A 27867-nucleotide genomic window follows, 5' to 3' on the forward strand; every position below is an offset into this window, starting at 1 on the left:
TTTATTTATAGTTAGTAAAGTAAGTGATGCAAGTAGCTTTTATAATGAGTTGGTGGTCTGATTTAACAGATGCCAGAACTAAAAGATGCTCAATTTGAAATTAGAGTTTATAAACAAAATATTTTAAATTTGTCTGTCAAATTAAATGTTAAAAAGAAATCACTGCATGGATTGAAATGAAAAACTTAAACACATTTTTTAAATTAAAAAAAATAACCTTCTAAAGTATTTATTTGATGATTTTTGTCCGGTGTAATAGTCTACTACTAAGTGACATGATATTTATATGTGTATAACGTAATTTTCAAATATACAATTTGAATTTGAATGTTACCAATAGTCAATCTTATGTACCCAACTTGGTGACATCATGACATGATTATTTATTATATAATTATATTTTAATCCGACAATTAACAATATATTATAATAAATATAATTATTAATTAGTTTCTACAAAAATTATTAAGTTTATTATACATAATTCCTAAAATAGAAATTTATATCCTCAACATTTCTCTCTCCATCTCTCTCTCTCTCTCTCTCTCTCTCTCTCTCTATATATATATATATATATATATATATATATATATATATATATATATATATATATATATATATATAGGCATGAAAATGTCACTTTTATGATTTAAAGAAAACCGAAAAAGTAATATCCATGTAGAAGGGTTTAGCACATATTTATAAAGTTTATTTTAAAATGTACAAATCATGGAGATACTTATATAATAAAAAAAAAAATTACCTTAAAAAAAATGTGGGATTATAAATTTTTCCAAGAGAATGAATGTAGAACTTTAATTAGTCAATATCTAAGGATTATCTGATGCAGATATGGTCCAAACAAAGCTATATCTGACCAGATCATATATCCTCAGTTACAGAACATTTGAACTGATCTCAATTTAGTTTTTTGTCTTGTTTTCTGTTACTTAATTCACATGTTAGCCCTAATTCAACCTCAGTCAATACACTGTCCTGTATCTTACATGGATATCTGCTAAATTTCCTATTACCAGATCCATCAACTTCCAAGACACACCCTCCAATTTTCTTCCTCAAAATCAATGGCGTATTTGGAAAAAGGCAAGTTTTTTATCTTCCTTTTGCTCTTCTTTTCCTTTTCTCTTCATGTTTCCAGCACCCCTTTAGACCACAAATCATGTTCAGTAGAATCGAAGCTGGACCCCGATTCATGTCAGGAACCTGTTCCTGAACCGCCCCAAACAACTAATCATTTGAATCAGCAAGTTTTGTTGGATAAACTTGAAGAATTAGTGAGAAATCTCAGTGATTTAGTTGCAAGGTTAGAATCAAAGCTACCTGACCCTCCTCAAGAAAAGGGTAGGTTACCTCATCAAAGAAAGGGTGGTGATGATGGTGATGGTGGTACAATATCAAGTAGTAAACAAGATGGGGAATTTGAGGGAAAAATCCGAGATGGGGAGAGAGCAAAGGGAATGTCTGTAACAAAGTACACACCTTTTTGGTCTGAGAGGTTCCAATTTGCATCTGCTGTGAAGTTGGATTCTGAGGTCACTTGTATAAATGTTTTGCCTTTTAGGGATCACGAGGGGCTGAGTAAGTATGTGGCAGTTAGTGATGAGAGGGGAAGAGTGTATGTGTTCTTGAGGAATGGTGATGTGTTGGTTGAGTTTGATACCTTGGTGAAGTCCTCTATTACTGCAATGATTTCTTATACTTCGGTTTACAAGAATGAGAGTTTTGTAGTAACTGGTCATGAAAATGGAGAAATTTTGTTGCACAGGGTTTGGGAGGGAGGGTCTACTGGAGAGGATTATAGTTCTCTTTTCATGGAGAATGTTGGTAAGTTTGTGTCACCTGAAAACCGTGAAGAAGGAAGGCCAGTGACTCTCTTGGAAGTTCATTATGTGGGGAGAATGAAGTACATTCTGTCTGCTGATACAAGTGGGAAGATCAAGGTTTTTAAGGAAAACGGTTCCTTGTATGGTTCTGTCATGGCTTCTAGCAGGCCACTGGCTTTCTTGAAGCAAAGGCTTATGTTCTTGACAGAAACCGGTGCAGGTTCATTGGATCTAAGGGGTATGAAAATCAGGGAATCTGAGTGTGAAGGGTTGAACCATTCTGTTGCTAGAACATATGTTTTTGATGCCATGGAGCGATCCAAAGCCTATGGCTTTACCTCAGATGGGGAAATGATTTATGTGTTGTTGCTTGGAGATGTGATGAACTTCAAATGCAGGGTGAGATACAAGAAAAAGTTTGACATGGATGAGCCTCTCGCACTGCAAGCAATCAAAGGGTATCTTCTGATTGTTAACCCTGAGAAGGTTTTTGTGTACAATGTTTCATCTCCACACTATGTGAGAGTTGGTGTGCCAAGGCTTGTTTTCTCCCCAAGTCTTGATGAACTGAGATCATCATTCTTGAACAGTCCAATCCCGGGTTTGGATGCTGAAACAAAAGTGATACCTTTGATAGGCACTGACAGGGAAAAACTTGTGATTGTTGGGCTTGGAGGTGGGTATGTTGGGATGTATCATTCAAATCTACCTATCTTCAAAGGGGAATTCAACACCATGCTATGGACTAGTCCTGTGTTGTTCTTTGTGCTTTTCTTGTTTGGTGCTTGGCACTTTTTTGCCAAGAAGAAAGAAGCACTTACATCATGGGGACCAGATGACCCTTTCACTTCCACTTCAGCTACCACCAATGCACCTTTGGCATCTGCATCTGCAGATAGATCTTATGGAGATTCTAGCTCAAGAAGCACTGAAGTCATGGATCTTAGAGGTGGAGCTCTCAGAGCTCCTCCAAGAAGGTATGGTTCTCCTTCAAGGTATCCTGGTGCTGCTGCTGCTGCTGCTGCTGCAAGTTCTTATAGACTTGGTGCTTCCTCAGATCACAATGCTAGACCAGCCTCGGTTGATCCAGATTTTCGTGGAGCTTCTGAGCTGAAATATAGGGCCACCACCATGGATCCTCCGGGTTTTCCCAAGAGAAGAGAGGGCATGTTTGTACCAAACCAAGTTGTAAATGAGCGCAGTTGAGTGGGAGAGTTAATTGCATGAGCTTTTTTTTTTCTAACCAGTTTCAACTTTCCTTACCTTAGCTTTAAATCTTATCAGATCCTTCAGCATCACTTTGCTATTTGGTTTGCTGCTTCCTTTTTTAACTTTCAAGTTGTTGCACAAAAGAGGGAAATAAATTATATTGAGAAACTTGCTCGTCCTTTTTACTCCCATTCCCACTCCGGATTCTCTGTAAGGTTTTTCTGTATTACTGTGTCTGCAAAATACACTGATTTTGATGTTTTAAAATATCTTAAAAGAATTTTAATTTATAAACTTCAATGTAATGTTAGTGTTTAACAGAGAACAACACAAATAAAATCTAGCAGAGAATCTGAACTCTACATATTCTGAGTTGTGCATGCATTGGATATAGGTTGCTTAAACATTGGATATCAGAAGTTGGCTTGACCAAATTTGTGTCTGAATGTTGTGTTGGGAGTGAAAACAGATTCAGAATCATACATGTTGAACATTGATGTAAGATTAATGAGTGTGAAAAAATAATCTGGGAAGAGTTTTTCTTTTCTCTTTTACACTGTATATCTGTTAAACCAAAAATAGGAGTAAGGAAGTGTTCATAGCAACACCTATTTAAACAGTGGAAGTTAGTTAATTTGTAATATTAGATATATGATTTGTTTTTGACAAAAAAAAAGTGTATGAATAGTAAAAGACAGATAAAAAGTTTCTTTTGCTCCAACTCATTGTAGAAAAATGTGCTAGTAGAATGAATTAAGGTGTAAACTTGTTTAACATGATAAATTTCATTGTACATATGACTCAACATTATTTTGAGAAAAAATAATTTTATCAAGTTTTTACACAAATTCCCTCTCTCTTTTTTATCATGAAATTGTTTTATTCCTTACAATTATTCTCTTAAAAATTTGATTGACATGTTGATATCATTCAAATTGAAACAAACTAGAATAATATGAAGTTTACTTTGATATTATTAAAACTAAAAAGTTGTCAAAGGGATGGTAATAAATTTTCAAAATAATAATATCTCTTTATTCGTTTTATTAACAATTAGTGATTAGGTAAATTATTTATAAGTGTTACTAATTTGAATGATATCTCTCTCGTGACCTTTGTTGGTATATCGGAAAATATACTTTCATAAAGTTTTGTTTGAAAAATAATTATTTTTGATAAAAAAAATTCTAAAACTTTATTATTTTATTATTGTAATATCTAAATAAATAAAAAATTACTCTATTTAGTAACTTTGTTAACTTTATCAGTAAAATATTAATAAAAAAATCATTTTCGTTAAAATATATAAAACTTTACTTATTATTTTATTTTATATTATATACGAGTTTTGTGTCTCATCAAAATAAATGAACTATAAGAACTAACACTGATTTATCTACTTTAACTCTATTTTTTAGTATATAAATAAAAACATAGATTGTTGAAACAATATTCAGTATTAAATATGTTACCAAACTTATTATCACCTTTACAAATTCTGTTGTGTTTGGATGAAAAATATACTGAATTGTTGTGTTTGGATGAAGAATACTAGATAATTTGTTTTTCAAAAGTTTTAAATATTTGGTAGAAATATGTCTACATAAAAAAAATTAAAAATTTTAAAATTATTAATCAGTTTTTTTATCTGTGTTTCTTTCTTATACCATTCTTATCAACGATGTAAACAAATATCGATGTATACACATATACATATTCTTAATTTTAAAATATCTAAAATAAATTAATATTGATATGTAGTAAAAAAAAACGATTTTAGAACAACTTAACTTTATAAAATAAAAATTATAAAATAAAATTAAAGTGTATTTTAAAAAATCATTACTTAAAAGTTTCAGCAAAAATGAAATTGAAGTTAAATCTACATAATAGACTTGACTCAATTTTTTTATATTTAACCTACAAAAATATTAACATTTACTTTAACTCAAAATTTTAGAATAATAAAAACATTTTTCTTTATTAAATATTAGTCAAAAATAAATATATCTTCTTTTCTTAATATTAAAAATTTATAAATAATTTTTAAAATTTTATTATAAATATTTTTAATTTATTTTACATATAATATTTTTATTAAAGATACTTTTGTTTAAAAAATAATTAATTTAAAAAAAGTTAAATAAAAAAGTAGTTAAATATAATAAAATAATTATTTAAAAGATAAAAATAATAAAATAATTATTTAATTTATAGAAACAAATATTTATTAAAAGATAAAATTATAAATAGAAATATGTAAAAAAATGAAAAATCTTAAATAAGTACTAGCGAAAACATAGGTATTATCATGTTTGTGTGTTCGATTTTTTTAATTTTCACAAAAATTTGAGTTAAGATGAATAAGAAATATATAATTAATTTTTAAAATAATTGTTAAATATAAAATTTGAAAAATAAGATATGTACAAAATGAAGTTTTAAAAATAATAGTTAAAGACAAAAAAAAATTAAAATAAGAGTAAAGTATTTATAAAATAATTAATTTTAAAATTAATAATTAAAAATAAAATTGAAATATTGAAACGTAAAAAAAAAGAATATCTCATATTATATATATATATATATATATATATATATATATTATAGATAGATTAAACAATTTTCTAATTCTACTATTTAAAGTCATTTCTTGATTCTCATGTATATGAGATATTTAATGCATCATGTAAAAGGAAACATACCAAATATGATAACATGAAACTTCATCTTAAAATGAAAATAAATTTAATTTAAGCTTATATTTCAAATTTTAAAGTAGTAAATCTAAAATATATGAAAACAATGTCCTCTGGAAAAGACCCCAATACCCCCACTTAAATTCTTGACAGTTGTCCCATTTTAAGGTTTTTTGGTAACTTTGCTTCTTCCGTCATCTGTCCATTCTCATTTTGCGTTTCTGACCAATGTACCCCTACGATGAAGCTTGGATTTTGTTCGATTGTGTGGCCAAAGAAGTCATTTTCGTTTTCCCGCCTTAGATGGAGGAGTACTGCATGATTTGATTGATTTGCATGGATTAATTAATGCTCTCAGTTCCTTTGCTCAGTTCCTTTGCGATCAAAGTTCATTGTTGTGTATTTTAAAAATTGTTTCAGCTGGGTTCTGCATTTTCTTCTTCCTCAGTGTTTACTCTCTGTTCTGCAGTATCTTAACCCATCTTCTTAAGGTCTTCCATTTCTTTGGTTTTTGTGGTTGAGTCTTTATTTTTTTTTTTGTTTTATGAGTTCGTCGTGGGTTTGTGTTATTTTTGGTTCTTGAGTTTTGGATATTGGGATTATTTAGATTTGTTGTCTTTTTAGTTGGTTCAGATTTGATTTTGTAGTTTTCTTCGTTTTTTTTGTTGTTTCAGTTTTGTATGGTTTACCAGGTATGTATTCTGTGATTTTGTAGTTTTCTTCGTTTTTTTTTTGTTGTTTCAGTTTTGTATGGTTTGCCAGGTATGTATTTTGTGTTTTTGAGTTTCATGAGTTATGGTTTCCGTTTGTTCTTTCCGTTTAAGGGTGGCTGTTATTTTTTTGTCCGATTCTGTAGTTGGTGTTATTACGTTCTTTGTGTTTTAACTTGGTATAGGTTGTGTTTGTATCTTCTGATGGCGAGAAAACTTGATCCCATCAAAGATATTGATGACAAGAAAGAAACATTGAAACTTGCTGTTAGAGTGAAAGACTTGTGGTTTGTTCAAAACCGGGATAATAGTCGTCATATGGAGTTGATTCTTTTGGATCAGAAGGTAATGCAATTCTTTTAGGTGGTTTGCATCTTCTTTCTTCTCCTTCTTCCTAAACCCCTCTGGCTCCTCCATTCTTTGTGGTTCCTAAAAAAAAATTATTCAAATGTTACAAAATGTTGTCGGTTGCTTATTTGTGTTAATTTTTGGGAACTTTTCATTTTGAAATTTTTAGGTTTGAGTTTCGGAGAAGCAAGGCTTCGAGAGGTAAGGATTTAAGGTGGTTTGCATCTTTTGACTTCTCCTTCTTCCTAAATCCCTCCGGCTCCTCCATTCTTTGTGGTTCCTAAAAAAAATTATTCAAATGTTACAAAATGTTGCCGGTTGCTTATTTGTGTTAATTTTTGGGAACTTTTCATTTTGAAATTTTTAGGTTTGAGTTTCGGAGAAGCAAGACTTCGAGAGGTAAGGATTTAAGATGGTTTGCAAGAGAGGATTAAAAAAATTCGATTTTTTTTTTGTTATGCTTCATATGCTTCTCCTTTTTCTTTTTATTTTGAACTTTTGTAGTTGTTGTTGATAGAGGGAATGTCAAAGTAAATACCAATTTTTTTTCTGTTCATGGGAATTTATGTAAGGTGATTTATTTTGGTGAAATGTTGTTGATGATTTGTAGTGAAATGTTGGAGCAATTCAAATAAACACCTGCACAGATAGATTTTCTTCTCCCGGGTAAGCTTTATTTTATTTTTAGATTTTGTAGCTTTTGTTTTTGTTTTTTTATTTGATTTTATTTTATGGTTCATTAGTTTTTTTTTTGTTGAGAAGTTCTAAGAGTTATGATATTGAAAACGAGGACAGGAACAGGCGCCAGATCCAATCATGGTGGTGCTGGGGAAGTTGAATGATCTTCTTGATGCTCTGGACTTCAACCAAGTAGTTATTTTTGTCAAGAGTGTCAGCAGAGCAGCAGAGTTGAACAAGTTGCTTGTGGAGTGTAACTTCCCATCCATCTGCATACATTCTACAATGTCACAGGAAGAGAGGTATTTACAAGTTCTTTTGAAATTGGTGGCATGTGCTTAGACTTCTGAGTATTTAGATTTTTAAGTAAGGTCTGTGTCTCAGAAGCTTCAATTCAAAGTATGGTAGACTGATTGATTGGGCGTTTCAACTCCCTTCATTTGCATAGATGTGAACTTTTATCTATAATTGCAGCCTTATTTTTGGTTTTAACACATTTACCCATTTCAGATCGAAACGATCACAAAGGCTTCAAGGAAGGGAAGCAAAGGATTCTCGTGGCAATTGACTTAGTAGGGAGGGGCTTGCTATTTAACTTATGAATTTATAGGTAGGAAGAGCAGGTAGATTTGGCACGAAGGGGCTTGCTATTACTTTTGTCTCCTCCACTGCCGACTCTGAAGTTCTTAATCAGGTCAAGCCCCTCTCTTTCATGGAGTTGTATTAACATTTCTTTTGTACTCCGACATTAAGAAATGTAAGGAATCATGGAATCTTTTCTCCATACGGTGCTTTCTATTAACAAAATTCTGAATGCCGATTTCAGGTGCAATCTAGGTTTGAAGTTGATATTAAGGAGCTTCCTGAACAAATTGACACTTCGACATACAGTAAGATTGTTTTTCTATTGAATGTAATTGTATGATGATTGCATGTAGATAATAAATACACTGTTGAATAATTCAAATGAGATGAAATGCTGTCTCAAGTTTTTACGTTAGTAAAAAAACTGACTTATTTTTGTTTTCTGTAGTGCCAAATTGATGACGTTTTGGACAATAGGGAGGAGGTGGGATTCGAAAGATCTTTGCCCATATTGAGGGATGGATTAGGTGGCATCTCATGAATTTGAGTGCTTTGACACAATATTTAACGAAAACTAATATAAAATACGTAGGTACTTATGGTAGAAACACAAAAAAGAAATAGAGAAGGACAATAAATTTTTACCTTTTGTTACTTCTAAGTTGAAATGTGAAAGAATCATGAACAAAAAAAAGGGATGGATTCCATATGTGCTGCGGCGTTGATGATTCAGAAGAGATCTATAGAGAACTTGATCGAAGAAGAAGAAGAAACTTTAAAAGTCGATGATACTGTACTATTTAATGAATAAGACGTTTCCGTCTGAAGATCAAATAAGCAGGAGTGCAATGATGATTATTTATTTAAGAGTACGAAGAAGTTACCGTCATAGTCTCTGAATTCACAATATTCAAAGTATATATTCAAATAAAAAAAGTAATGTCAAAGAATTAAGCTGAAGGAGTAAAAAAGAGTATAGGAAATCGTGAACAAATAAAGATTTTGGAATTCGGGAACATATAATGATGACTTCGTCGCGGAAGGTGCAGGATTTCAATCATGAACCTTTACTTTACAGAATATTTAGTAATTTTGTAATAATAAACAATTTCAAAAATAATAATAAATAAGTAATAAATTAGGTCCCAGTGTTGGAAAGCGGAAATAAGTAGTATAGGAAACATAAATTACTATTCAAGACTATTTAATAGTATGTGAAACTGAAATTATTATTTAAGACCTTTTAATATTATGAAAAATATAAATTACTATTTAAGACCATTTAATGCAATAACTTATTCTGTCAATCATCCTACGTTCAATGAAAACCTGCACAACTTCCTATGAAAATTTTAATTTATCATTGCATTGGAAATCTAAGTTTATCATTGTTCAAGAAACCCTACACAACTTCTAATGAATTTTTTTTTAAATATATTTGCATAACGTCTAAATAATGAATACGAATTCTGAATAAACGTTTGTATAAATTTTCGTAATTATTATTTGTATTGCTCTAAATAATCATCATTGCACCACTGATCTAGATAATTGAACTGCTCCATTAATTTGAACTACTCAGAATAAAACGTTCTGATGATTCAATTGATTAAGAATCAACTATTGAAGTAATTCATTAATCTCTCTTGATATCCGAATATGGTGCATGTTTGTATAAATATTTTCTTCATTATTATTTGCACTGCTTAAGATAATCATCCTTGCACTGGTCCACATATTTCAACTGCTCCATTTATTGTTTCATCTCCAACACGCTTTTATGATTCAACTTATTCAGATTAAAATATTCAAAAGATACATTTACTTATCTTCACATTTCACCCTTCATTTACGTCTCTCATCTAGAACTTCTCTTTGTTTGATCATCATTGCACTGTTTCAGATATTGTTCAATCTCTCTCACACGCTTTCATCATTTAACAATTTCGGATTTCAACACTTAAAAAAAGACCTAAAATGATATTCACAAAATACATTTTCAGAAAGACTTGAAAACTTCATTTGTATATTTCATTTACCAAAGTTTTTGTCATCATCTATTTCCAAATTTGGTTGATTAATAATTATTTTTGTTATTTATTACTAAATATCATTTAGTATTTAAATTAAAATTTATATTCAATATAAACATATTCCAAATAAAATAATTTTTATAAATCAAGTAATTAATATATTATTCCTATATTAAAATTGTTTACATTTACCAATTCATCAATAAATATTTATTAAATGGTTTACATAAATAACTCATAAATGGTTTCATATTCCAAAATTATAATTGTTTTGATTGTTTAAGTTGATTATTCATGTGTGGACATTATATTTGCACGAGACCAAAGTTCTCAATATTCCTATATTTTATTTTAACAACAATATGTACATATGCATTTCATTTTAATATAATATATAACTCAATGTACATTTCAAACAAAAATAAAATGTGTGTACCTATCAAGAATTAGTTATTATAAATTTAATGTCTACCTTGATAACAATACCTACATTTATTTTTGTTTAAAAATGTTAACATCAATCTTACATTATGTTTGCATTTTTGTTTAAGTTGATTATTCATGTGTGGACATTACGTTTGCACGAGTCCAAAGTTCTCAATATTCCTATATTTTATTTTAAATAACAATATGTATATATGCATTTCATTTCAATATAATATATAACTCAATGTACATTTCAAACAAAATTAAAATAAAATGTATGTACCTATCAAGAATTAGTTATTATAAATTTAAAGTATACCTTGATAACAATACCTACATTTATTTTTGTTTAAAAATATTAACATCAATCTTACATTGTATTTGCAGTTTTGTTTAAGTTGATTATTTATGTGTGGATATTACTTTTGCACGAGACCAAAGTTCTCAATATTCCTATATTTTATTTTAACAACAATATGTACATATGCATTTCATTTCAATATAATAGGGTACTAAAAATTGGACTGTTTAAAAAAATAGGGTACTAAATTGAACCAAAAAATTAAATATAAGACTAAATTGAAGACAACTTTTACCACTGTCACATGTTAAGACTATAAATTGTCACGTGGCATGATGATAACCTGACACATAATAGTTTATAAATTTTTAGAAAAAAAATGAAAAATTTAAAAAAAAATTTCATGGCTTGACACGTGTCCGTTGTTAACTCCAACTTGACAGAGGACCAAATTGAACACTTTTAAATAATTGGGAAACTAAATTGAACCAACCATAATAATAAGGAGACCAAATTAAACCAACCAATAATAAGGAGACCAAATTGAACCAAACCAAAAAATTAAGAGACTAAATAAATAATTATATCTAAAAATATTTATAGTTATATATAATAGATAGATGTGATTTTTAAAAGTTTAATAATTTAAATAATTAATTAAATTATCGCATGGTAATATATATTAAAATATTTTTTATGTAAATTTTTAATATTTTGATAACATGAAAAAAGTAATAATTAATGAATTTTATTGTTATTAATAGATTTTTAAATAGTAAGAATTAATGTTAAGTATGTTTGTTGTCTCTAAAGTGTTCATATTTGTCATAAAATATGTATTAAATATTATATTTAACCGTATAATTTATCATACTAACACTTTCAAGAAGAGATTAGGACTAAATAAGAATCAAATATAAAATAAAATAAAATTGTTTAGTCTTACAACGCAACCCAACAAATAAATTGTTTAAAGGTTACCTTTGTAAACCCAAAACCTACAAACCCGTGTTCATGCACGGGATTATGTTTGTTTATGTGTTCTTTTATATAGTAAATATATTATATTATAAGAGATTTAGAGGTTTAGGAACTAAATGATGTATCGACTAATCCAAATACTATATAGAATTGAAATAAAATAGTGAGTAATATAAATTAATACTAATCCAAATAATAATACCACTAATACTAATATTAATATTAATTAAAAAAATAATACTAATAATATTATTATTACTAATAATAATAATTGTATTAATAAAATATAGTTTCTACTAATAATTATAGTAATAATACATATTAATAAACTCGTCTAATATGTGTATAGCAAAATTCGTATAATCAATATATATTCATACTCATTTATTTCGTTTAAAACAAAAATACACACAACAACAATAACACAATCACAAAAAAAGTCCGTGCGTACGCACGGTTCTCATACTAGTTTTTACTACAAACTTGGACTGAAACGTCACTGGTTACATCATCATCTCTTATCCTCTTACTACTTTCCATTAATCTATGTGGTCTTTCATATGTAACTTGTACCTTAACTCTTATTTTTTATATTAAATTATTGAAACCAAACCAATAATTACTTGGTTTCACCAGAGTTCATTGGACTAATCATACCAGAGCAAGATGCCTCACTACCCAATACAAAACCCTAATTAAAAACATAAACACAAACATGGTTCTCATCATGTCTTGTTTTATATATAAACAACCTTAAGAACCTTAAATCAATCCTCATTAATCTACTTTTTGCACCCCCAATTATGCATCATCTTCTACTCTTTCTGATACCTTTTTTTGTTCTTCTTCTTACAGTGTTCGTAGTAAGAGTTGCATATTCTATCATTTGGGTTCCATGGATCACTGCACATCACTTTCGTGTGCAGGGCATCACGGGACCTTCCTACCGTCCGATCAAAGGGAACACAGATGAGATCCACCGTATGTACAGGGAAGTTCAATCCAAGCCAATGGCATTGTGCCACGACATCTTGGAACGTGTGTGTCCATTTTATCACAGGTGGTCACGCGTGTATGGGAAAACTGTCTTGTACTGGCACGGATCGAAGCCCAAACTGGTACTATCCGACCCGGATATGATCAAGGAGATTCTTTTGAAAACGGGTGAATGGTTCGAGAGGATAGATCCGAACCCGTCCGTGAAACAGTTCTTTGGAGAAGGGATTTTGGTGTTGAAAGGAGATCAATGGGCTGTGCATAGAGCAATAGCTAACCAGGCTTTTAAAATAGAACGTGTTAAGGTAATCCTATCCTTTTAATTATTGGATTATTAACTTAGCTTAATTACATTTTTATTATTATAATATAATTTTGTATAATAATTTCTTTTATTTAAAATTCAAATGTGGGTTTAAGTTCATAAATTTTAGAGCTGTCAAAATGAGTTGGAACCCGTGAGCCAACCCGGCTCACCACAGGTTCGGGTTGGGTTGAAATTTTTTTACAAATTTCAATACGGGTTAGTTTTTGCCCCGGCTCACCCAGGTTGAACCCGTGGTGAGCTGGGTTGGATCGCCGACCCACAAATAAAGTGTCACACAAGTATTGTTTGTTAAGTTAGACTTTGTATTTGGGTCATGTTAGGTTGTTTTTTTAATCAACACATAGATAATTTGTATTTTTTTTTTGTTTGTATTTGGATTGTATAAAAGTTTATTTAGATTTTAATTAGAATTATAATCTAGTTTTGACTCAAAAAAAATAAAAAAATTGTATTTTTTTTATTAAGTGAGCCTGTGAGCCAACCCGCGGTGGGTCAGGTCGGGTTAGAATTTTTTTGGCTTGCTAATTAGTGAGCCGAGTTTGGTTGACTCACTAAATTATCAACCCGTGGTGGATCGAGTCAGGTCAGGTCGAATTATCTGTTTTGACAATTCTAATAAATTTATTATCTTAAGGTCGAAGGAAAAAATGTACAACTTGAGTTCTATATATAAAAAAGAAGAAAGGAAAATATAAATTTATCGTATTAAAATTTTAGATCGAAGGTGTTGTCAAATCTCTAACTAAGTTAAATTTGTGCATTCATTTATGTAGTTATGGGTTCCTCAAATCACTGATTGCACAAAAGCAATGTTTAGCAAGTGGGAAGATGAGAACAGAGGCACCAACGAATTTGAGATTGAAGTGAGTAAAGATCTTCATGATCTTACATCTGACATTATATCCAGAGTTGCTTTTGGAAGTAACTATGAAGAAGGGAAAGAGATTTTTGAGTTACTAGAACAACACTATCATTTGGTCTCTCTAGCCATTAGAAGTGTTTATATTCCTGGATTCAGGTACATATTATGTTAAACACAATCATGTCTAATTGTGTTGTGTTCCTTAATAAGAACAATACTAATCTATGTGTGTAGGTTTTTACCAACTAAGAAGAACAGAGAAAGAAAGAGGTTAGAGAAAAAAACATATGAATCAATTAAAATGGTGATTGAGGAGACCCAGAAAGCAGAACATAATTCAGAGAACTTCCTTTCTTTGTTGATGTCTTCTCACAAATTCATCAACAACGAGACACAGAAATTAAGGTTGGACGAGATAGTGGATGATTGCAAGAATTTTTACATGGCGGGAAAGGAAACAAGTGCCACTTCATTAAGTTGGGCACTCTTTCTTTTAGGGTTAAATCAAGAATGGCAAAGCAAGGCACGTGAAGAGGTGTTGAGTGTTCTTGGACCAAATACTCTCCCAACTTCAGAAACATTGAGTGAACTTAAACTTGTAAGTCTATACCTAATCCATTTTTATTATCTATAACAATATATAAAGGGGATTCCCCTTTTTGTGTCCACTTTTCAAAATACCGATTTTACCCCTTTAAATATAATAATTTATTAAATTTTTAAAAATTGACCGTTACTTTTACAAACTTTTTATAAAATCAGATGTTTCTATTTCTTCTCTTCTTCTTTATTGATCAATGGTTAGTCTTTTATCTGTTCTGATATATTTCACTTTATTTTTAATAAATATAATTTTAATATATATATATATATTAACTTAATAATATTATAATATTATCACCTATTAATATAATATCACACATATTTAAAAAAATGTATACACACAGGCGCGATAGCGCCTGTGTTACGCTAGTTATTGTTTAAAATTCATTGAAAATGATGTAATTATGAATGAAACCGTTAATCGAATAAGTAATGATTAAATATGTTTTTGGTCTCTAATATTTAATATGAAATTAGAATTTGTTTTTGTCCTAAATTTTGATAGAATTTGGTTCTAACATTTAAAAAAGGCTTAATTAGTGATTAGTCCTCTAATTTGTTATTTTGGTTCATTTTGGTCTTCTTATCATTTTTTTTATTTAATTTAATCATTCTACCTAAATACTAAAATTATTTAAATTTTTACATCCACCTAAATATTCAATTTTTTTACATTTAGGTGGAGTGATTTGATGTTTAAATTCTAAAAAAATATATATTTTAACATGTATTATAATTAAGTTTAATTACTAATTTAATTTTAAATTGGAAAAAACAAAATTGGATCCTTTTAGAAAGAAGGAGGATTAAATTAAATAAAATAATAATAAGAGGACTAGATTGAACCTTTTTAAAAAATTGAAGGTCTAAATTGAACCCAAAAATAATAAGAGAATCAAAATCAATCAAAGCAACAAATTGGAAAACTAAATCAATAATTAAGTTTTTAAAAAATGAATAGATATAATTTTCCTAACCTAACTGCATTGAATTTCTTTTGTGTGTCAAATGACATTTTAGACTGATTTGTGAGCTGTATACATATTATTTGACACATTCAAGCTTAGATGTTAGTCTGTTAGTATGAAACATCGTTTCACACGTTGTTAAGTTAAAAAGATTATATCTATTTACTTTTAAAATTTAGAGATAAAAATATATTAATGTTATCAAAATTTAAAACAAAAACGAATTTCAATTTCTTCTGAAAATAATGATATTGATTTTTTTTTTGGTCTAAATAGGTTAACTTGGTTCTTCAAGAAACACTTAGACTGTACCCTAATCCAGGGGCATTGGTGAGGCAAGCAAGTAGAAGAGTTAAATTGGGGAACATTGATATTCCTGCTGGTACACAACTCTATCTCTCTATCACTTCAGTTCATCATGATGCTGAGTTTTGGGGAGAAGATGCTCTTGAATTCAATCCCATGAGATTTGCAGAACCTAGAAAGCATTTAGCTCCATATTTTCCCTTTGGATTAGGTCCTAACTTTTGTGTGGGCCAAAATTTGGCTTTGTTTGAAATGAAAATTGTTCTTGCCATGGTGTTGCAGAGGTATTCTTTTTCTGTATCACCATCTTATGCTCATGCTCCAATGTTGTTGATGACTATGACACCTCAATATGGCATGCAAATTCTCTTTAGGAAACTCTGAGAATGCTTATTCATGTTGTAATGAATTCTCTTTTAAGAATCTCTGAAATTTGATATTTTATTATGATTTTAACATGGTATCCAAATCGAGTTAAAACTTATCTTAGCAAATTTTGTTGGACATTCTGTTTCATTCGTTATGTCGGATCACTAACGAACCATTCACTAATTTTTTGTCTCATGCACGAGATGAATATATCTGAGCGTGAGAGAGTATTTTGAAAACCTCACATCAATTAGAGATAAGATCAATTCATACTATACAAGTGGGTGCAATCTTCACATTTCTTGCAATATCAAGGGAAATGTATTTAAATTATTTTTACTAGCGTAACACAAGTGCTATCACACCTGTGTGTATGTATTTTTTAAATATGCGTGATATTATATTAGTAGGCGATAATATGCGTGATATATATATTAAAATTATATTTATTAAAAATAAAGTGAAATATATCAGAACAAATAAAAGAATAACTATTGATAAATAAAAAAGAAGAGAAGGAGTAGAAACATCTGATTTTATAAAAAGTTTGTAAAAATAACGGTCAATTTTTAAAAATTTAATAAATTGTTATATTTAAAGGGTAAAATCAGTATTTTGAAAAGTGGACACAAAAAGGGAAATCCCCTTTATATATTGTTATAGATTTTTACTTTTAAATGACGTGAAAATAATAAATGTATCAGAAAAATAATAATCAAATAATTAAACAATATATTTTTACAAAATTATATAGAAGTAGTTGATGTAACTCATCGAAAAGATATCATGTAATTCTTTTTTACTTTATTATATCATATATATATATATATATATATATATATTAACTATTTATTACTATTTTTAGTAAGTAATATTTATCAAGTAAATTTGACTAATATTTTTTTTATCCAATCGTGTATTTCTATGTAATTCTTAAAATCTAAAATTTATTTAAAGAATTCCAGCATGGGTTTACTTGAAACAAATTATAACTGAGAAAAATATTTTTACTTTAAAATTTTAAATGAAAATATTTTCATAGCTGTTTTTACTATAAAATCTTATTTCTACAATGTTTTAATAACTGTTTTTTTTTTCATATAAAAACGGTTATTTTTATAGTAGTAGTTATAAAACTGTTATTTAATATAATAACATTATTATTTAAATTATTGGCTCACAATTGTCTTCCATTCTTCGCTCTCTTTTTTTCTTCCTTTTCAAACAATAAAGAGAAAAAAGAAAAACTTATTTCTTTTCTTCTTGAAGCCTTCATCTTCTCCGGTTTCTGCAGAAGAAGAAAACAATTTCCATTTCCTTTCTCCCGAAAAATCCAAAGATCAGATGGAAAACCGTTCACATGATTAACGCTCCAACTCTCATCAATGGAGTCCGAACTCCAAGACCTCGATCCGAAACCGCCGAAACAACCCGACCCGAACAATGACGAGCGTCCTCTCCTCAAGCCTTCCGCCGCCGACTCCTCCGGCGAGCTCGAGAAGAAATTCGCTGCGTTCGTGCGGCACGATGTTTACGGTTCCATGGGACGCGGTGAGTTACCGACGCGGGAGAAGGTGCTGCTGGGCGTGGCTTTTGTGACGCTGGTTCCGGTGAGGGTGGTGGCGATAACCACCATCCTGTTGCTCTATTACTTTATTTGTAGGGTTTGCACGATGTGCTCTGTCCCGAATCGCGTGGAGGAGCATCAGGAGGATTACGCGCACATTGTAGGGTGGAGGAGGATCGTCATTGTGCAGAGTGGAAGAGCCCTCGCCAGGGTCATGCTCTTCGTGTTCGGGTTTTATTGGATAACGCACACGTATCCGATTCCACCGGCTTCCGTTGAAAATTCTACCACCACCGACGAGCAGGTGCTTGCTTAATCGCAGCAAAACTGTTCTGCTTTGATAATCTCTTTCCAGATATAGATTGATCATAACTGCATCCGTGATGTTACTCGTTTTATTGTATCTCGTTACTATCAATTAGGTGGATATACTTTATCAATAGCCCGTTTGGATGCTCATCTATATCCCGCATGATGCACGTCTAGATAAGTGTTTGGATTACAGTTTGAAACTTGTCGATCGGAGAAACAAAATTTCCAATTCACAAGACTGAGAAATAAGTATTTTGTCTGGTTGAAATAAGCGTCAGTTATGTCGAACTTTGTTCAGATTGAAGCAAAAAAGAGTAACTTCCAAGTTTTGTTTTATTTTTTTCACATTCTCATAAATGTTTCAAACAGGAACGAAGTGCATGTTGGATTCATGTTAATTTTCTAAGATCATTTTTTCAGTGTAATTTTAGATAACACTGTTCACATGTTTGGTTTCAGATTGTGAAATTGATTCTAGATCCAGTTGAAACAAACTTGGGTAGTTTTTTGTATTGAATAGAAAGCTTTATACTGAAATTTACTAGTAACTTTTTTTTTAAAAAAAATAAAAAAATCCAGAACAGTAATCTAATTTCTTCACTTCAAAACCAGTTTTAATCAAAATCAATGAGTACTAATTTTGCAAGCCCTCATTCGAACACCCACATACCTAGATTGGAAGTTGTGCATTATCTGATTTTCTATACTTTTTTGTTTCCAATGTAACTAACGAGAAGCTGTTTCTCCGTTTGGGAATTCTTTCTACTTACTTTATTTCTTCTGTCTTTTTTAATGTACGAAGGAAGACAATGCTCAGTCTGAAGACACAAGACCCGGTGTTATAATATCTAATCATGTGTCATATTTGGATATTTTGTATCACTTGTATGCCTCGTTCCCGAGTTTTGTCGCTAAGGTTTGTGATGTGGCATGTCCTTCCTCCCTTCCAGTTATCTTAAGCACATGTTTCATTGTTGGCATATAGTTCTGTAACTGACGTTTCTTTTCTAAATTTCAAATCATTTATTTCAATCTTGGATCTCATCGATGAAGAGATCAGTGGCTAAACTTCCTCTTCTTGGTCTCATGAGGTCCGTATCATGTATCAGTTTCTTCATATTTAGATCCTGGGGTGCTTCCCTCTTTATTTTTCTCAGTGATAGATAATTTACATTTTATCTTCCTAAATGTTCAGTATCCGTTTTTTATAAGTAGACTTTTCAGAATCCCGTGCTTACATATGATTGTAATTTTTGCGAGTTGTAACAGTAAGTGCCTTGGTTGCGTCCTGGTTCAACGGGAATCAAAGTCATCGGACTTTAAGGGTGTTTCAGGTGTGTATGTACTTTGTTATAATTATTAAAATGTGTGCAATTTTAATCATTTTAATAAAGTAAATCCCATCTTCGTCCTTCTTTGCCTTTAGTGTGATTCTTCACTTGATACTTCATGGCATGAAAATTGCGTTAAATCATTTGATTTTTTTCCACCATTTTGGTTCTTCCGTATTTTTTTGAGGTATTTGATCTTGAATTTTGCACTTTTGAGTCTATACTTGCTCAAAGATTGATGAATTTTTATTCAAGAACCTCCAACTGAATTATCTTGAATATATCATGTGTTAGAAATCTATCTCAGCCAAAAGGATGAACCTGTCAACAGTTGGTTTTGAAAATGTATGATGACTGGAGGTAATTTGGGTTGATAAGCTGATATTCGTATGGGAAGATAGATAGCAAGTTCACTCTTTTTTATGTGGCGTCATATATTGTTTACTGACATCATAATTCTTGTATACTAACAGTATATCAAAATTAAGTAATTTTTTATTAAACTTAATTTTAATTGGTTGCTTGGTGTAGCTTTTGAATTTCTCTCTAGGCTTCTGGATATATTCTGGCTGTTTGGCTTGTGTAGGGGTGTCCCAATTGTCTTCCGATTCTGCATATTCATGTGATTAGCAAGTCAAACGGGGATCTTAGTTCTTAATGCTTTGTTTAAATATTAATTCTAGTGTTGCAACTGTGACATATTTAGGTCTGTTAAATGTCTGGTAAAATTGAACTTTGACCTTTCTTGCTGTAGCTGTTGTCACTGATAGGATTCGGGAAGCTCACCAAAATCCATCTGCTCCAATAATGATGTTATTCCCAGGTTATTACCTTAATTTTATGTTTTCTTTTTAGGCAGGAGGGTGGAGGTTAAAAATGATCCTCTGTTGATTTTGTTAGTTATAAATGTCACTTTTGCTTGAAACTTAATTTCATGATGCGTCTTGTATATTGTTTTTATTGACAATAGTGACAATAATTTCTCCGGTCACAGACATACATAATCAATTGAATGTGGCATCCCTGCTCTAACCCTGTTAATGTAGGTGGAAGTTTATATTAATTTATTGTTCAAAGTTTTGGCCATGTTTTCAACATTTAACTTCTTTCTTTGTTGAACCTAAAGACCATTTATCTCTCATTTTTTGTATTAAGATATAGCTCTTTATATCTACACCTTACATTTCTTTAGTGGTATACTTTTATTAATTCTAATATTTAGTCAGTTTCGTATTTTATATTCTAGCCAATATTAAACTTTTCACTCACTGTATAATTCCTTGTATATCATAAGTTGGCGTTTATCAATAACTATTACAATTGACCAGGACAATCTTAATTGTTCATGCATGTCTTTGTATGTACTTATAATCATTTAATTAATTGTATTGTATATTCTGCAGAAGGTACAACCTCAAATGGGGAATTTCTCCTTCCGTTCAAGAGTGGCGCTTTTTTAGCGAAAGCACCAGTACTTCCTGTAATTTTAACTTATCGTTACCAGAGATTTAGCCCTGCCTGGGAATCCATATCTGGCGTAAGCATTTGAATATTATTAGACTTTCCTGTTTTCACTAAATTATTTGTTTAAATTGTTTTCTACTTATGTAATATAAACTTAAAGATGTGGTGCTAACCGACTAGGAGAAACAAAATGTTCTTGTCTGCAATCAATTTTTCTATTAAAACAAAAGTTGTCTTCACATTCCTAATATTGAGCTAATAATGTCTTTCATTGAATCTAGCCTGTTATTTATTTTTGAATGATTCCCCTATCTCTATCTTGCATTCTTAAAAGTTTGATATACATATGTTCTTGGCAGGTACGTCATATGATTTTTATTCTCTGTCAGTTTGTAAATTATATGGAGGTGATTCAGTTACCTACTTACTATCCCTCGCAGCAGGAGCAGGATGATCCCAAACTATATGCTAATAATGTTAGAAAGTTGATGGCCAGCGAGGTATCTAACTCAACAATTTAAATGCATAATATGAAAAACTGCATCCTAACAGGATTTTATTCTATTCTATAGATGGAGTCGATGTTTATGTAACTGAGAATCCAAATTCGTTTGAGAGAGATATAAATTTAAATTTCTTTGAGATTAACTCCTTACAACAGAGGAGACCTTTGTCATTCACGGAAACAGAATCAACATGATAACATAAATGAAAAGAAAAGATGGATATGGTAGACACTGCATGGTCTTTGACGGGTCTTATATCCTTCATGCCCAAAGGACCCAATTCCTTTCTCGTCGACTGCCCGATTCCCCATAGCCCTCTCTGCTCATAATCATTTTCTCTAACAAAATACACACCTTCCTCACTCCTCTTTTCCCTGCTGCCGTGAGTAATCTATGAGTGAGTCATGGCGGTTGAAACAAAACCTACCAACTATATTGCCTAATACCTCACTTTCTGGCTCATACGACTCTTTCAATCACCACCCTTCACATGCAGTTGAGTCTATTTGTGTGTGCATATTTAAATTATTAAACTGACACCAATGGAGTATTTCATGCTAATGCCGGTCAATAATTCTTTAGAAAATGATTTTGGTTACTTCATCAAAATTGAAAGTTTTTATCCTGTTGATCTTGCGTTCCAATTTTTAGAAACCATAGTTTGTTTGTACATGATGATTGAGTGATCCGTATTTTTTTTGTTTGACATTTGTTTGTGTGTGACCTCTTTATACACTGTTGGGGGTGAGTTCATTATTGAAAGTGAGTGAATAAAGCAGTGCGTGTAAACAGGGTTTGGAACACAGTGAATGAAATGTTATTATCAATTGTATTACCTGATATTTTGAGTAATTGTAGTGTAATAATGTTGTAAAGTAGGAACATTTTGGTACATCTTGTTTTGAAAAATGTATACAAGATCGAACTTTTCGGTACAGATTAAATTATAGCAGTTAGGTATAATATCTATTTATGTTCCTTTTAATTTTCACTTCACCAGTTGATTAGAATAAAAATCTCTATTCCTTTTTGCATTCTTTATTTCCAAATCCTTTCCTGCAAATTTACTTGACCGAATATTGTGTTTTCACTATGCAGTGGTTACTTATAGATAGAAGGGGAGTAGAATGGATTTTGTACTGTTTAATCGGGAGCTGGTAGTGGATACGAGATTCATATTGTTTTATATTTTTTTGTTTGCAGGGAAATTTGACACTTTCAGATATCGGGCTTGCTGAAAAACGAATATATCATGCAGCCCTCAACGGTAAATAGTGTTTTGCATCAACAATTGATAATTTCATGGCCGCAATCTCAAATGTTATTTAGTTCCAGTAGGTCAGTAGTCTCATTGACACTTGCCCTATGTTTGCTAGAGTGGGGAAAATTGAGGGGGAAAGGAAAAGTCTTAAATTTTAATCCATGAAAAATAGAAGGAAAGAAAAATTTGATTATTTTTTCTTTTCATTTTTAGCCAGACTTAATATTATTCGTGTTTTTTTTCTTCATCCAAACAAAAACATGATTGTAAATAATGAATTTGAGGGGTATTTATATTTTCAATGCTAATATGTTCTTGTGTAACTTTATTGTAAATAATGAGTGCTCAGCAACGATTTATAATATAAATTGATAGTGAGTGAACTGCTTCTGAAGCGTCAATTCAAGAGTTAATGTTTATAGTGTATATTCAAGCTATGATTGTGAATACAGCGTTTGCTTTGGTAATGGGGGTAGAATGTTACTACTTTTACGAGTCTGTAGTTTTTAATAATTTTATGACATCTCTTTCAAACATAAACTCTTCAGACATAAATGACGAATTGCAAAATGGATGTCAGAGACAGTAAAAAGCAGAAGAGTATTAGTGTGAATGAGGCAATCAATTTCCTATTCCTGTGAAATATATATAAAGGGCAGAACAGATTGCAAAAAAGGAAAATTTACACCCTGGTGCATAGAATCAGAACAATGTCCAAGTTATTTTTCTTGAGAATCATCCTGTTAGATCACTTAATTGTATTAAAATTTAGTAAACACGTGAGCGATACTCTTTTAGAAAGGCCATGCAACTTGGATCTTAATTACTTGTTTTATGTTCCTACAGGTTTGTTTTCCCAATGCTAACATGGCTTCATGGTCACTGTATTCGGTGTTATGGTTGTATTGTGTTAAGAAAGGAAAAGATAGTTTAAGCTCAGTAGAGGAATTAGGGGTGCAGAGAAGATCGTAAATATGTAAAATATTTACATTGATTTTTTCATACATTTAAATTTCGTTGTAAATATGTAAAATGTTGAATTTCGTTGTTCAAATGTTCCCTTTTATTCCATATATAGGGTGAGTATCTCGTTTCGAAAAAGTGCATGACGCATTGCGTTTACTAAAAATTGTAAAATCACGACAAATCAATCTGTAAAAATATAACTTTTTTACTATAATTAAATCACGGACACCTTATCTTTAGTCAATTCGTTCACTTACAGCAGTCATAAATAAATAAATAAATAAAATTATAAGTTTCCGCGGCATGTTGAAAAGGGAATGAACATATATATGAATGGCAGATGTAGCACCAGAATTAATAAAAAACAGGAGAGGTTTATGGGAAAAGACAAGAAAAGAAAATGAAGTTATAAGTGACGAAACAGAGATACTACTTACAGAAGACTAGCATAAACAAGATTGGTACAATCATTGATTTCCTAGTTTCTCAAGGTTTGAGTTATCGTTCTTTCAAGGAACGGTTAATGGATTTTCTCAATTCCCACGATGGCCATGACGATGACAAGCAGCCTCTTAATGGTGACTGTAGAAACAGTGAAGAAGTGGAGAGGTGCTTCTGACGCATGGAGATCGAGGACAAGCAGTTGAAGGCACTTCGAAGCCTTCTCTTTTCACTGTCTTCAGCCTCATAATTAGGATCATGCCCCACACCAGAAATCCTCAGTGCTTCAGGAAGTATGCAATTGCAAATTGAACCTGTCACAACCAATCAACAACAAACAACACAGAATCACATAACACACCAAAAGTGAAGTAGCATCTGAATGAAACAAGTAGAGCAGAAAATACCTAGCCTGGCCAATCGATTTACCCATGTTGGAATGGATTTCCCCGTCAGCTTGTAACAGATGTCTTTGCAGAAGTGGTTGCAGTTCTTAACAATTAAGTGATATGTGTCGCCATTGTAGTTTGCTGACTGGCGTTCCATGAACTCCCTCACCTGAGTACAATCCAAAGCTGTGGTTCCTATCAGTATTGACTTCCTGAATTTGAAGCCAGGGCATTGTCGAGGTTCAACCTCAAAAACACCACTTGTTGGATAGTCATGAGCTCCAAATGCATATTCTACACCGTGAACTGTAAAATGCACGCAAATCTATCAATGAGATACAACACCAATGAGACAAGAATCCAACTCAAGGGATTGACACCACTCTTAACCCAAAATCCTAAGACTATAAGTTTATAGACTTTCATCCTTATATGGTACTCAACTTTCTCATTTTTACTAAATGTGAGACTTAGACTCACATTTGGATTTCCACCTATATATATCACTCAAAGACATATCACTAAAGTCATAATGTGCTGGGATTAAGAGACAGAGAATCAAAGCTTTAAACTGTACCTTCTACACCAGAGTGATAGATACCAAGACCAGCCCAATACACATAACCATTCATGGGAGTCAAGTCATAGACATTGAGATAAACTGGTGTTTTGCCTGGTCCATAGCCACCTGAATTCACTTTGCGAAATAAAGAAAAACGGGTTGATGATTTTCCTTTCAAATGAAGCGGCACAACGGACTTCCATCCTTTCTTAGACTTCAATTTCATCTTTCCCTATTGGGAACAACAGCATGGTACCTGAATCCACCAAACATTTACAGTGTGTTTGGAGATACATTACATTATGAAGGAAACAAATAACGTCAAACTCATAAAAGATGCTAAATTATAACTACTAGCTTCTATCTGTACATGAAAATTCACATTAAATGGCCTTAAGCACCGGCATCATCGGTTTGTGTTCACATATTTAATGAACAAGAACAAGGTCTAGCCATTCCTTCGCAGTGTGAAGACAACCAATTTCTTTGCTCATAATTTATCACCTACCTTTATTGCATAAATTAAAAAGCAGAAGTTTCCTTCTTACGAGATGGTACAGAAAATTCAAATAAAGATACCTTCAGCTTTTCATAATGCACTGTTTTTTAGTGCATGTTGATTGCAGAACAAATTTAGCATACAATTATTCTTCACCTATCAGTCTTAGTAGTCAACCAAGCTAACCCCTCTAAAATTCAAACCATGTTGTCAAATTATAGCAAAAGGAAAAATCCAACAAACTTATCTAAGACATGATAATTTTGCCCCCCTTCCATGTTTTAGAAGATCTTGCGAACACTTCCCAGATGTAAAAAGCGAAAAAAAAAATAAATCATAATTTTCAGTGCAAATATCCTCTTGGCCACGAACATAAGATGCAGAATTAGAAGTGAGGAACTTTGCAGAATGAGCACCAAATCACAACAGCAAATACAGATTGAAAACTGAAAAAAAAAAAAGAATAATAAAACTTGCAAGTGTTTTCAATTCGTGAAAACTGTTGAGAGCAACCGAATCGAGCAGAGCATAAACTAATACCAACTTGCAATTTAGGCATAGGAAGGAAATGAAAGAAGAGAGTTTGGCCTCACAGCTTCAGATCTAGCACAAGCAAGACTATAAAATAACAATGGCTTCCTAGAAAGAGAAAAAAAAAAGGTTTTTGAACTTTTGTTGGGGAAGGTACAGAAAAACAAAATGGTCCCAAATTGCTAATGCAGCAGAAGCAAGAACAGTGGCCTCAAAAACAAGAGCCCAATAGTATCATTACAAATTCCTCAGTGTTTATAGATAGATAGACAGAGAGAGAGAGAATAGAAAGAAAAAAAAAAAAAAAAAAACTTACAGTCGCAGATTGAAAGCGTGCCGCCATTACACAGAGAGAGAATGAGAATCACAAAACGATGAAGTGAAAAGTGAGATTGAGACTTGCAAAGGAGTGAGTGAGGTGTGAACAAAAATTGTGTATAACGTTAGCAACTCCAAATCATCGTGAAAAGAAATTTAAAGGCTTATACATTCATTGTCCTTCAGACATTTTCTTATTACTTCAAATTAATGTAATTTCACTTATTAATTACTTTCATCAATTAGGAATCAACTCTTTCGATTTAGTTACTAGCTTAGTATATATAATTGTGGTAATTATTCAAATAAATAACTTTATTTAATAAGATAAGTGTGATTTAAAGATGAATTAATATAATTTTTTTAATTCAATTGCATTAAATTTTTTTAACATTTCAAATACGATTTAAAATTTTTGAGTTTTTTTTTACTATTTTAATATAATTTATCTTAAATTTTAGTTTTGAACATTATTTAATAAATCAAAAAATTAACATTATTATGATAAAAGAATTGTATTTATTTATTATTAAAATTTAGAGTGTAATAAATAAAAAGAAAAAAAATAATTTTATATATAAATTCAAAGATTAAAAATATATTTAATTCATATTTATTATATATCATAGTAATAAAAATAACATATAGAAAGAAATATGTTGTAAAAGTTTTTATAGAGAATTTACATGGGTGTCATTTTTTACTTTATCTAACTCAATAGAAGGAAAAAAAAATGCAAATTTTTATTTTTATGGTAAATTAAAAATAACTCTTTTCTTCTTCCGCGTAAAGACAAAAAAAAAAAATATTATTATTTTATGAAATGTTCGTGCGAACACCACGAACTACGCATGCCAGTAGTGCCACGTAGTATTTGCCAATCAGTGTCTAATTATTAAATATTATATATATATATATATATATATATATATTGAAGATAAAATATAAAGAATAAAATAGTAATAATTTTTTGAATTTTAAAAAAAAGTAGTTAAATAAAAATATACATATTCTAAAATATGACGCTTAGGAAGAAATAAAGAAAATGTTCAGTGTCCATATAATTTTTAAGAATGGAAAATTTACTTATATTCTTACATATATAAAGAACAACTAGATATTAAGTTGTATAATTTCGAGACCAAATAATTACTAATTTATATCACGGATAAATTGATGATTTACTCAATAATATTATCACAAATAATTACAAATTGTGCTTTTATTAGAATCTATTCACCATTTGCTTTTTACAGCCTTAACAATATTAATTCGTTTTTTGTTTTAATATTAAACAAACTCTATAACTAATATCAAGGGATGAAAAGAAGTTATGAAATGTTAAGTATTTAGAATTACCAATATCTTTTGCAAGTACTAAAAAAAGAGTTAAATTTATAAAAAATAAAATAAAAAATTAAACCTTTAAGTGATTTAATGAGTTAAAAAAGTGATTAGGTAACATGCATTCATT

General features: G+C 30.7%; 4 protein-coding genes and 1 long non-coding RNA gene across 10 annotated transcripts; 4 read left to right on the top strand and 1 right to left on the bottom strand.

The window, feature by feature from the left end:
• The first annotated feature begins 834 nt into the window (after window positions 1-834).
• LOC114194474 (putative membrane protein At1g75140) lies at window positions 835-3221 on the top strand. The gene has a single exon (XM_028084726.2). It carries the CDS (start codon window positions 1086-1088, stop codon window positions 3048-3050), a length of 1965 nt encoding a protein of 654 aa, XP_027940527.2. The 5' UTR covers window positions 835-1085; the 3' UTR covers window positions 3051-3221.
• A 4863-nt stretch (window positions 3222-8084) lies between these two features.
• Window positions 8085-8640, top strand: LOC114193063 (uncharacterized). The gene is made up of 3 exons (XR_014984023.1): window positions 8085-8182; window positions 8315-8378; window positions 8522-8640. It is a non-coding gene; the product is annotated as an uncharacterized LOC114193063 (long non-coding RNA).
• A 3825-nt stretch (window positions 8641-12465) lies between these two features.
• LOC114193807 (cytochrome P450 734A1-like) lies at window positions 12466-16333 on the top strand. Its single transcript, XM_028083748.2, has 4 exons — window positions 12466-13115; window positions 13912-14156; window positions 14235-14598; window positions 15848-16333. Exons 1-4 carry the CDS (start codon window positions 12618-12620, stop codon window positions 16259-16261), a joined length of 1521 nt encoding a protein of 506 aa, XP_027939549.2. The 5' UTR covers window positions 12466-12617; the 3' UTR covers window positions 16262-16333.
• A 1114-nt stretch (window positions 16334-17447) lies between these two features.
• Window positions 17448-23741, top strand: LOC114194737 (lysophospholipid acyltransferase LPEAT1-like). Of its 4 annotated transcripts, none has more exons than XM_028085119.2 (9): window positions 17448-18117; window positions 18928-19041; window positions 19179-19216; window positions 19395-19459; window positions 20211-20279; window positions 20860-20993; window positions 21280-21420; window positions 22630-22693; window positions 23534-23741. In XM_028085119.2, the coding sequence occupies exons 1-9, from the start codon at window positions 17632-17634 to the stop codon at window positions 23551-23553; spliced, it is 1131 nt and encodes a 376-aa protein (XP_027940920.1). In that variant the 5' UTR covers window positions 17448-17631; the 3' UTR covers window positions 23554-23741. The 4 variants fall into 4 exon arrangements, 2 of the variants coding, with proteins under 2 accessions (XP_027940920.1, XP_085521658.1); XM_085665532.1 differs by lacking the exon at window positions 23534-23741 and adding an exon at window positions 23236-23510; XR_003606424.2 differs by having other exon boundaries at window positions 17449-18117; window positions 22630-22764.
• A 216-nt stretch (window positions 23742-23957) lies between these two features.
• LOC114193357 (PPPDE putative thiol peptidase family protein) lies at window positions 23958-26565 on the bottom strand. Of its 3 annotated transcripts, none has more exons than XM_028083116.2 (4): window positions 26392-26565; window positions 25061-25301; window positions 24502-24789; window positions 23958-24408 (listed from the first exon to the last, which is right to left on the bottom strand). In XM_028083116.2, the coding sequence occupies exons 2-4, from the start codon at window positions 25269-25271 to the stop codon at window positions 24152-24154; spliced, it is 756 nt and encodes a 251-aa protein (XP_027938917.1). In that variant the 5' UTR covers window positions 25272-25301; window positions 26392-26565; the 3' UTR covers window positions 23958-24151. The 3 variants fall into 3 exon arrangements, with proteins under 3 accessions (XP_027938917.1, XP_027938920.1, XP_027938918.1); XM_028083119.2 differs by lacking the exon at window positions 26392-26565 and adding an exon at window positions 26138-26299; XM_028083117.2 differs by lacking the exon at window positions 26392-26565 and adding an exon at window positions 26085-26103.
• Window positions 26566-27867: the final 1302 nt, after the last annotated feature.

This window comes from Vigna unguiculata, chromosome 8 (genome assembly GCF_037176805.1).
Source record: "Vigna unguiculata cultivar grain cowpea cultivar isolate G323 ecotype 2 chromosome 8, ASM3717680v1, whole genome shotgun sequence".
Taxonomy (NCBI): Eukaryota; Viridiplantae; Streptophyta; class Magnoliopsida; order Fabales; family Fabaceae; genus Vigna; species Vigna unguiculata.

Coding starts and splice junctions, on each gene's coding strand:
- LOC114194474 (XM_028084726.2), top strand. CDS start 1,086: ATGGCGTATTTGGAAAAAGGCAAGTTTTTTATCTTCCTTTTGCTCTTC.
- LOC114193807 (XM_028083748.2), top strand. CDS start 12,618: ATGCATCATCTTCTACTCTTTCTGATACCTTTTTTTGTTCTTCTTCTT. Junction 13,116..13,911: donor TTAAAATAGAACGTGTTAAG/GTAATCCTATCC, acceptor TCATTTATGTAG/TTATGGGTTCCTCAAATCAC. Junction 14,599..15,847: donor CATTGAGTGAACTTAAACTT/GTAAGTCTATAC, acceptor TGGTCTAAATAG/GTTAACTTGGTTCTTCAAGA.
- LOC114194737 (XM_085665532.1), top strand. CDS start 17,632: ATGGAGTCCGAACTCCAAGACCTCGATCCGAAACCGCCGAAACAACCC. Junction 19,460..20,210: donor GGACTTTAAGGGTGTTTCAG/GTGTGTATGTAC, acceptor TTCTTGCTGTAG/CTGTTGTCACTGATAGGATT. Junction 22,694..23,235: donor ATATCATGCAGCCCTCAACG/GTAAATAGTGTT, acceptor TAAACTCTTCAG/ACATAAATGACGAATTGCAA.
- LOC114193357 (XM_028083116.2), bottom strand. CDS start 25,271: ATGAAATTGAAGTCTAAGAAAGGATGGAAGTCCGTTGTGCCGCTTCAT. Junction 24,790..25,060: donor CTATCACTCTGGTGTAGAAG/GTACAGTTTAAA, acceptor TGCATTTTACAG/TTCACGGTGTAGAATATGCA. Junction 24,409..24,501: donor AAATCGATTGGCCAGGCTAG/GTATTTTCTGCT, acceptor TGGTTGTGACAG/GTTCAATTTGCAATTGCATA.